This window comes from Nelumbo nucifera, chromosome 1 (genome assembly GCF_055504915.1).
Source record: "Nelumbo nucifera cultivar China Antique chromosome 1, China Antique-T2T, whole genome shotgun sequence".
NCBI classification, from domain to species: Eukaryota; Viridiplantae; Streptophyta; class Magnoliopsida; order Proteales; family Nelumbonaceae; genus Nelumbo; species Nelumbo nucifera.
In genome coordinates this window covers 143,558,984-143,569,731 of record NC_142649.1, presented here as the reverse complement: position 1 = coordinate 143,569,731, position 10,748 = coordinate 143,558,984, and the positions used below count along the sequence as shown (strand labels likewise).

Genomic DNA, 10,748 nt, shown 5'->3' with positions numbered 1-10,748 from the left:
AGTTTAAATTTTTATTTTTTTAATGAAATCACCTTTTTTTTTAAATTAAATAGCAAGAACAATATTGGACTAAGCAATAAGAATAAATAATAGAACATAAAACAAAAATCGTATATGTCAAAACAATAAAACCCAGCTAAAGACAACAAAACAAATAATTTAAGCACTAAAGGCCCATTCGTTTTTTGGATTTTGAAAAGAGAAAAAGTTGGTCAATGGGATTTTAGTTCCCATTGACTAAGATACTCGTGTTCTTTTTTCATATTCATGTAAGGTTTATGGAAAATTTATTTTCCCTAGGTATTGCTTGCAATGCCCATTTCTCAGGTGGATAAATAACTCTCCCACCGAAAAGTTTTTAACACTTGTATAAGATAAAATTGTCTCTTTTAATAATTATTTTTTTATAATAATTAATAATAATTATTTTTATGACTAAAATGATCATTTTCTTATTTACCTAGGAAATAAAAGAACATCAATAAATTAGTAATACATTTTTTCTTTCTTTTTTGGATAAAAATTAACATAATTGGATAACGCTCAGCCTGTTGACTTGTGCTTTATTTAATAAACTTGGATTTGAATTTAGTTGAATTTTTATACATTTTCCAATACTGGGACAATAAACAGGCAGCCATCATTATGAAGAAGAAAAACACAAACTGCGATAATTTGTTAGTGGTATATAGATAATGAAGGTAGGGTTTCCTCCTAACAAAAAATCGTCCCAACACCTTCCAACACGATGTATCCGCACCGCACATCTTATGCAATGCAATGGTAGGTCCCGTCGTTATAAAAACCATCAGAAATCTGTATAGGAAAAGCTCATCGGTCATGGGTCTAATCCAAATCTGGTAACATATGTTTATTGAAGAAAAAGGCCCAAGTATCATGTCTGGCCCAATTTGAGAGCCAGGACGACTGGGCCGGCCCATCAAATTGCTCCCTTAATTTTAGTAGGCGGACATTTCGTGAATTATGGCAGTCAGAAGATAGCGTGTGCTGTTTCGTTCGTAGGCCCAAGTATCATGTCTGGAGTCTGGACTGGACTCAGGAGTCCGGACTCTGTATGGGATAGCGTGTGCTGTTTCGTTCGTCTGCCAAACGCCAAAACTTGTTTCTCTCTATTATATCAGAATTATGGCAGTCAGAAGATTACTTTCCCATCGTAAGGAGAATGTATGTTCCTCCCGTAAATTGCTTCCTTATTTTCTTCTCTTTTACTTTTTCGTTTACATTTCACTGCTCCCATTTGTTTCGCTCGCTTAGACTCTTTTAGTATCTGCATCACTTTCGTGCCATCACCTGTTTGATGAATTGCTTAAATAAGCTCTCGTTTAGATATTTTTCATTAAATTTAGTTAGACATATTATACATGGACACCCGTATTGTACCTGTTTCATCATCCTGAGTTCACATCGATTTCTCATGTTTCGAGCAAATTGTTTTCAAACACAAAGCAAACACGAACGAAGGGGAAAGTCAATTTGCCTGTCTTTACTGCAACGATCGGGAGTGTTTGGCTTCTTAAGAGCCTTCAATTGTATTTTTTCTACCCCTTTCATGTTTATAGTTTATTTGGTTACTTCTGCTTTCTATCAATTTTCTCTTTTAGTATTTTTGTAACCATTCTCTTTCTGTATACCTAATTTACTTCACTAGCTTTGAAGTGATAAATTGCATCATGTTGCTGCCATTCTTTTAGACCTCTACGAAGGAGCATATAGGATTGCGTATACGCTTGTAAATAATCAAATTGAAAGCATGGAAATCAAAGAGTTGAAACGCATGATTGGATTCTAGTTTGTTTCTGATATGCTGGACTATGTAACCTGGTAACTGGCCCCAATAGACTATACTCTGGTCCTAGGATAAGTATAAAAAGGAGAAGGGATAGAACCCACAAACTTTAAGGTTGAAATGGATTAATGGAGTAACCAATTAAGTGTCTGGTTACACATTGAAGTCTGTTCAATGGGTTAACTATGTTGGACCCACCTGTTTCGGTAACTTGTTCGACATCCCATCTTGGTTACCAGGTAATTTCTAAGATCTGAATATATCTGTATTTGAAACAACTTTGGCAAGTCAATACACCCCTAGTTGTAGATGCATGTTTGTGGGCTGTTGTGGATCAAATGAGTTTGCTTCACCGTTGTACTGGATTATATGCTTTATGGATTTCCCCCTTTTAATGCCTCATCCAGAAGGACAAAATTCGTTCCTTATTTTACTCAAATTTGGAAGTAGCATATAAATGTTTCTTTACAAGGATTCAGTATTTGACAAAGTGCATGGTAAATACCTGAGAGTAATCTGTTCAGTCTGATAAACAACTGTGACGTGTCTTTCCTTCAATGATCAAATATAACAGTAACTCCCAAGTTTGTATCAGCTGGGTTGGATAGAGTTGATTTTGAAACTTCTATATCCTATCACAAGCTGCCCACTTGGAGAATTAGACTATTAAATGAGTCCAAAGGGCACTTAGAATGGGCTGCTTTGGCCACCTGTCGCCATTAATGTGCACTCTCAGTTGTCACTATACCATGTTTCTGGCATTGGGTTTTACCAGTCCTAACTTGTAGATCAGCTAGTCCATTAAGTCCTGGAATCCATGCTTGCAAGTGATTATGGTTGTCTATTATACTACATTTATTTGTATCCATCATTGAAAGTTGAAACCTGAGAAGGATAAGATGCAAATTCAGATTTATGCAAAAATACCTTAGAAACAATAGTTTCAAAATAAGTAGGACTGAAATAGATTATATCAAGTGAAATTTAATAATGCTAGGAGTGGAAATCACAATGTGCCAACCAGCTGGTTGGTAAGGTGTCCTGCTGCTCATAGCATAGACTTGGGATTGAATCCCGCCTGCATGGCTGCACCTAGGTTTGGGGTTATGGGTTGGGGGATGGGCTACCCCCTGTTGTGTAGCCCTTCAAAAGAAATAAAAAAAAAATGCTAGGAGTGGAAATCAGGGTACACTTAGTACTGAAAACCAAGAGATCAATGTGATCTGTTCCATTACATTGGTTCAAGAGTCTATAACAAGGGAGAGACTGAGGAAGATGTCACCCATAAATTAAAGAAGGATGGGAAAACTTTAGGGGGTGCATGTGGAGTCTTATACGATGGGATAAAAGGAAGATTTTATAAAACAATTATTAGGCTCGCACTGTTGTTTGGAGATGAGTGTTGGGCAGTTAAGAAGCAACATGTCTAAAATATTAATGTGGAAGATATGCAAATGTTGAGATGGGTGATTGGGGAAACTAGAAAGGATATAATCATAAATGAACCTGTTTGAAGGAATGTAGCAGTAGCTCCAATAATTGATGAAATAAGGGCAAGAAGACTAAGTTTGGTCACATGTAGAGAAGACCATATACAGCACCAGTAAGAAGTGATCTGTTACAAGAGCTAGGTGCAAACCAAATGGAAATGAGTTGAAGTGGTCAGAAATGATTTAAGAGCCCATAATTTAACAATGTATATGGCACTGAATACAGCACCAGTAAGAAGTGATCTGTTACAAGAGCTAGGTGTAAACCAAATGGAAATGAGTTGAAGTGGTCAGAAATGATTTAAGAGCCCATAATTTAACAATGTATATGGCACTGAATAAAATGGAATGGCGGAACATGATTCATATAGCCGGCTCCATATAGTTGGGACAAAGCTTAGATGATGATGATGAAATTTCTTTTAAAGTTGAAAACGAGCTCTAGAAGTAAGGCCTGGTTAAAGTCATCTTGGTATGCTGATTCTTGGCATATCTAATGTGGTGGTGTCAATCTTTGAAGCATGGGTGGTAAATTATGGGGAACCAGATCTACAAGCCTTGTATCCCTAAGCCCAAGACGTTCCCATACATGAATCGGGTTTTTAATTTCCCGTTTCTTCATTTTAAAATGGTTCTGTTCTGCTCACTTATTTATTTACTTCTATATAAAATTTTGTGGGTCAACATTCATAGCTTTCTGTAAATTGTTAGGGATGTATCAGTCATTCTCATAACTTCTAAATGGCAACAAGCTTGACTAGCATGATGTAATGGTTGCCTTAATAACTTGGGATTTCTGTCTTTTTAGTTTATGGTGACCCTTTTTTGGCCAAACTGTTGGGGTATTTTTAATAGGGAACTAAATGTAAGGGGAGGGGGCAGGCACCAGTCTTACTAGAGGAATGCTTGGCATTATATGTCCATATTAATTAACTCTTTCTTTAATACTTATAAAAGTCATGTCAAAGAAAAAAATAATGTATGATTGACTTGATACATGTAGAATAGATAGAATAGAGAAAGCAACTGAGAAGCAGCTTTAAATGCCCAAAAGCAGAATATAGAAACAGCTTTGGATGAGATGTAAGCTTGATTCTGCCAATGATGCTGTTTTTCCATGTGGTTATGCTTTTCTTTGAAGGTACCCTGATGCAACAGTACTGGTAATAGCAGTAGCATAGTCGCTTCAACTGTATTTTGATTAGGATCTATGAAGAACATAGCATTTAATTACTCCAAATGTGCACTGAAATTTTCATATATGCCATATAATACATCTGGAAACTATTTTCAATCTCTCTTTTTTCCTAATTTCCATTTTCTCCCTCAAGGATAAAGCTAGTTTGATTTGAAATTTTAACCGGTGAAAGATGAAAAGAACTTTTTAGTTATTATGATTTTAGATATATTCCACACTATGCTTAGAAATCATACAAATTGAGTTATTATTAGTTCTGAGGGTTAATCTGATGAAAGGACAACTTGTCATATAGGTTTACATGTAGGTCCATCTGGTTGTGTTTCATATTTTGGTCTAATTTATGTTCTTTTGGTTTGAAGATGCATAACTCTGGCAACCTCAGAGAAGATGAGGTCACATCTGCTGTTATTGCTGCTTGTTCAGCAGGCATGTTAAGCATGTTAGCATGGTATTTGATTGGAGAACACTCACAGGAATTGGAAACAGATGGTGAATCTATGTTGGTGGATGAAGGTATTGACATTGATGACATAGAAGAGGGGATAGAAGCATCATCTGAACAAACTAGAGTACAATCAAATTCTTTATCACACCCTAAAGAACCTATAAACAAATTTCATGCCCCCAACATAATTTCAACAATGAATACTCTAGCTGCAAACCTTGGTAGAATAGCTGAAGCATTGGACCGAAGCAACAAGGCTATGAGCATTGACTATTTGTATGAGGAGGTAACGAAAATACAGGATTTTGATGAGGACTTTGTTATTGAAGCTTTAGAGTATTTGGCTTCTGATGACAAGAAGGGCAGGACATTCTTAACTCTTGATGAAAAGCGACGGAAGAACTGGCTGTTGAGGAATTTACGTGGTCGACGTGGTTAAAATACTTTATTTGGCTTCAGTTTTGCATTATTTGTTTCATTCTCTCGTTATGGTGGCTTCTGAGACCATCCTTGGCGCTAATGACATGAATCTTATTTTATTCTTCCAATGCAACAAGTACGTACTTCATACTTCACTTTTTATTTTAATACATAAACTGCTCTAGAGAAAAAAATGCTCCTTCTTCAATCCACATTATTGTGAACCTTTTTTTCTTGTTTATCAATCATTCAACCTGCACTAAAGTGTTCTTTCTCATCCGGCTGATCTCTAATCACTTTTATTAATTGCTTGACCAAGTGAACTGTGAACATTTTACACAAATACCAAGTTCCTTTTATCTCCTAAACTAAAAGAAGCCATTACCTGCTGCTGGTCTTGGCTACCTGGGTTTTTGTTAGGGGATGGACTGGAGCATAGTTGTCAAGGCGACACCTAGGTGACAAGGCGCCCTTGGAGTCTTGCCTCGCCTAATTGCCAAGCAGTTTTCTATAGTGTGTTATAACAAACTTTTATATTCTTAATTTTTTGAGGTTATAATTATAAAATAGACATTTTTAAACTAAAATATTCATTTTGTTTGTTTATATACTAATTTCTTTTTGTTATTTTCTTATTTGTTAGGGTTTAATCAACACAAATATTGCTTAATACTGTATTGAACCATCAAAGACTTCAAAACCTGAACCAATAAGTAAGAAAGAACATAAAATGTTGTCCAATCAACACATTTTCTTCTTCTTCTTCTTCTTTTTCTTCTTCTTCTTCCACCTTTACTTTTCTTCTTTTCCTATAGCAGAAATAGGGGTTCAGCCCCTACATTTTTCGAATTTTCTTTTCTTTCTTCTTTTTCTTCTCGTGAATATGTTGGAATATGTTGACTTTCTATACTTTAACATGAAGTTTATACTTTTCTAATGAAAATTATGGATATTTATTAACGAAATATGATTATGGAACCTAGGGAACTACCCTAGGATACATGTTTTTACTTGAAAAAAAAAATCCATCGCCTAGGCGCCCGCCTATTTTACTAGGCGACTAGGCGCCTCCCTATCGTCTAGCCTCACCTTGGCACCTTGAAAACTATGGACTGGAGACAGACCTAACCTTCGACATTTTTATCTCAATCCTAAATCTTTTGATGAATTAATTTCCTGGCAAACATGGCAGCTAGGGATGGCCACGAGCCGAGCTCCTCACAAGCTACTCGAGCTCGGCTCGGTTTCAACCGAGGTTCGAGCCGAGATCGAGCCCAATTTACAATCTCGATTAATAAACGAGCCGAGCTCGAATATATATATATATATATATATATATATATATATAATAAAATTATAGAAAATAATATATATAATAAATATTATATAATTTTTTATTTTTATAAACATTTTTTCTCAAATCGAGCTCGAGCCGAGCTTGAGCTCGAACTCGAGCCTTGTACTACCTAGATGAGCCAAGCTTGAGCCTCATACTATTCGGCTCGGCTCGGCTCAAATCCACCCCTAATGGCAGCTATCCACTGGGCCCTTCGGGCCTGCCTAGTGCCTTGCTGCATAGGAAATCAACAAGGTTGAATTATTTTTGACCATCTGGTTTCTAGATTGTTTTAGGGTTGTATGATAAAGCTATCCAGCCACAATCATCTAATTTGTTCAGATTGACTTTTGGCCGGGAGTATCTCCTAATTAGCCCTTTATCTGGACACATGGCAGCCAAGTGAAGGCACTCAATATATTATGATGAGGGTACCTTCATTATAGCAATTGACTTGGGAATCAACTTACCAAAACCGCTTCCTCTGGACCATTGTCTAGAAAAATACACTTTGGTCTATGCTTGTTAAAGCTAAGAGGCGGGTTTCCCAAAAGCAAAAACCATGCGAGCATTCTGAGATCACGGCATCCAGTCGCGCATTAGGAATATCTCCTGTACTTGTATATTAAATTCATGGGGAGATGTTGCCAATGTGTGGCTGGGTGCTGTGCTCTCAGAGTATTTGCATGATTTTTTGGCTTTCTAGAGATCCGGTCTCTGTAAAGCACCGGGTGATGGCCTTGTCTATTTGGTGGGGAATTACAAACACCCTACCGTTGGAAGCGTCGTCCCTACAAGCGTAGACCATCATAACATGTTACTCTTGTCAACTGGTTGGGATTTCATGTTAGTTTACTTGTCAAAGCACCATCAACAAAGCCCATATAAAAAGCACCCTTAGATACGTGAAACAATGGATGAAAGTTGAGTAGAGTAGACTTCTAATTCTAGTATTTCGCTCTGTATTCTCTTGTCTTTTTCTTTTCTTTCCCTGTTTTTGCATGATTTTATTTGTAGAAGTGAGAATAAGGATTTTCTTTGTAAAGGCTTGGCTCTTGATAGAGCAGAATGGCGGGACAGGATCTGTGTATAGTTGGGGTTAAGTAGAATGAGGATCCTATTTATATGTGGTCTGTTTAAGATGAATTCCACTTCAACTAGTAGATGCCATGTTTCTCCCCTCAAGGTTCTAGCACCATACCCGTAACTCCCCAACCTTTGGTGGCCATTCCCTAGTCTCTGTTGGAACAAGCCAGTGACTGTACCAAAACTCTAGTTATTGTTAGAATTTGCTGATACTGTAAATATCTCTGGATGGCCAATATATCCCCTACCAAAGAGAAGCATCATCATCATCTAATCCTTGTGACAATTATATGGGGTCGGCCACATGAATCCTGTTTTGCCATTTTGCTCCGTTCAGTGCCTCCAAAAAGAATGCATTAATTGGAATATTCCAGCTAGAGGCACCAACCAGGCTTATCACAAATGCTCGTGATCATGCATAGGGAGTCTTGGACAGACTTGGTGTCAAATGTGGTCCTAAATACCAATTGAGTAGAGTAATATTCGGGCTAATTTCCATGAATAAATATGGTGTCACACCATGTAATGTGACCATGGACATGAATGAATCCGCACAAGGCCATGCAAGCCACATCTTTCAACAGAGATAGGGGACCATTGTACCCCAGCGACAGCAATGCTATGTCACTGTTTCTCGCTTCAATTGATATCAACAGTAACACATCCAGACCCAGCTCAAGCCGACAATGCACACATATTAATCATACATACATACATATGTTCTTTTACATGAATTAATGTTCACTGTACTAATTATGTCTGCATCTGGCTTCTATCTAATAATACACTGGCCAGTTACCAGAGGGAGATCGAGAGGGTGTAGGCCTGCAGCATCACAGACTTTCTTTTCATGACAGATTTCTGTTTGCATTCATAATTTGCATTTCGAGTATGTACAAAATATATAGAATCTATATGTGCCAAGAAGACAATCAACAGTCCCTGCTATGTTTATAAGCATTTATCCTTTGATTCCAGAAGACGATGGCTGAAGGATCCATGGGCCATGGCCCTAAGTTGATCTCTTTCCGGTGTCATAGGGTTTTTCCATAATTAAATGAGGGTATTGAAATTGAAGGGGATTGTATATTTTGGGTTGAACCTTGGAAGAGAGGGAATGAGACATAGGGGCCTAAGTTGAAAGTTAAGTTGTTAGGATACAACAAGGAAATGATATGGTTCAGGTCGTGAGAGACATCGAGGGACATAAGTCATCGCAAATTGTCCTTTCCAATGGACTCGTTGAATGGAGACAAGGGGCGGAAATTGGGTGCTTAAGCCATGCATATGCCTTAAAACTGGCATATCTGAACTGAAAGGTCCTTGTTAAGTCTGGCTGTTGTTAAGAGGCAATATTTTGGCACCCCGCCTGGATGGCTATGATTTATCACAATGAAAGTGGTAACAAATCAGGTGGTATTTATCAAATTTCACTTGGGGGGTTTGAGATTGGTCAAAGCTCTTTTTCAATTTTGCATTATTTTCATTTTGTTTCTATAAAACAAGATTTTCATTCACCTTCTGGCGGATTAAAAAAAAAAACCAAGATTTTCATCATGGTTGAAAGTATCGATACGAGCGTTAATACACTTGTTCCCTTTGTAAATAATTGACACCTAAAACATTTTGTCTCAGGGATAATGGAATCGAAATTCACATGCTCGATACGTGAAAAATCAATATCGTGCAATGAGCATATTGATAGTTTAAAGGGAGAATGACGGTTCAGCCCAGAGTCAGAATTTCTAGGCCTAAAGTACAATTGAGGTAGAGTGATGGTTTTTGACATTTTAAATGTTTATAGCTTTGCAATAGAATTTAAAAATCTACATTGGGCCTGTCCATACTTTTCCGTAATTTATGAAGATAGAGAGAGACTGGACATTTATGAATGTGAAACATAGCACCGATAAATGTTAAGAAAACAAAGGGTGAAACGGCAACCTTACTATGCACTGTGCAGCCAGCCTGCCTAATGCCTAATAGTTGGTCGAAGAATGTGCGACGCTGAACCTATGCTAGCTGAACTGGCAGAACTACTAATCGAAGAATGTGCTTTTCTTTCATGTGGGATTTAAGAACCAGTGTGAGGCATCATATAAAAAGGGCATGTTCCCTTTGAATTACCAACGGATCTTGTCAGAATTCACCCCTGCCCTTAAGAGCCACCGACTTCCAGTCTTGGACTTGGGTTGGGTTGGGGTTGATAGGGGTGTCAATTGGACTGGATTGGGTTCAACCCGATCCAGTCTAATGTGAATCCATTACAAATTAACCAGGTCTAATCCAATCCAATGAAAATTTGGAACGATCCAGTTCAATGTCTGGACTGTCTAATCTGTTCGAATTTATTTTAATTTAGTTAATTCTAATCCAAAACTGGTCTATTGACACCTATATTCTTATCTTTTATCAATGGACCAGATATTGGATAAGTCCAATCCAATCCAATAAATACTTTGGACCATGAAGTCTGATTTTGGTTTGGACAGGATCCAATCCAAAGCATATTTATTGTTGTTAGTGGATCACAACCCATCCTAACCCTCACCCACCTTATTCACCCATATTGACTCACTTACCCAAAATAAATGGTTTTTTACACTTACCTCTACATCAGCCTTTGCTCGTTGCAAGTAAATGCAAGTCAAAGTATAATATTAATTCAACGAAGACCCACAAATTCTAAACATAGTAAATTTATACATAGATCATACCAAAATACATATATCACAAACTACGGTATACTTGGGATATTAATGATTCTAAACTATAATGGTTAACAACGGTATTGCTTAGCAGCCTGGATCCTGGGTCAGTTGGTTCAACAAGTCCGTCCATTCCATAGTCATATTATCAGTGGCTAGCATTTATTTTTGTAAGCAAGAACTTTATTAAAGGAAAGACAAAAAAACAAACAACCAGAGACAACCAAACACTAATGGACTCCCTAAAGACATCAG

At 37.3% G+C, this 10,748-nt stretch overlaps 1 protein-coding gene across 2 annotated transcripts; it reads left to right on the top strand.

Annotated features, from left to right (window-relative positions):
• The first annotated feature begins 984 nt into the window (after positions 1 to 984).
• On the top strand, positions 985 to 7,134 carry LOC104610872 (uncharacterized). 2 transcript variants are annotated; one of them, XM_010277692.3, is made up of 2 exons: positions 985 to 1,185; positions 4,858 to 7,134. In XM_010277692.3, the coding sequence occupies exons 1-2, from the start codon at positions 1,147 to 1,149 to the stop codon at positions 5,380 to 5,382; spliced, it is 564 nt and encodes a 187-aa protein (XP_010275994.1). In that variant the 5' UTR covers positions 985 to 1,146; the 3' UTR covers positions 5,383 to 7,134. The 2 variants fall into 2 exon arrangements, 1 of the variants encoding a protein (XP_010275994.1); XR_016080319.1 differs by lacking the exon at positions 985 to 1,185 and adding an exon at positions 1,192 to 1,550.
• Positions 7,135 to 10,748: the final 3,614 nt, after the last annotated feature.

Bases quoted from the DNA above. Each gene is read 5' to 3' on its own strand.
- LOC104610872 (XM_010277692.3), top strand. From the start codon at position 1,147: ATGGCAGTCAGAAGATTACTTTCCCATCGTAAGGAGAAT. The intron at 1,186-4,857 runs GTATGTTCCTCC...TTTGGTTTGAAG, and splicing joins TTTCCCATCGTAAGGAGAAT to ATGCATAACTCTGGCAACCT.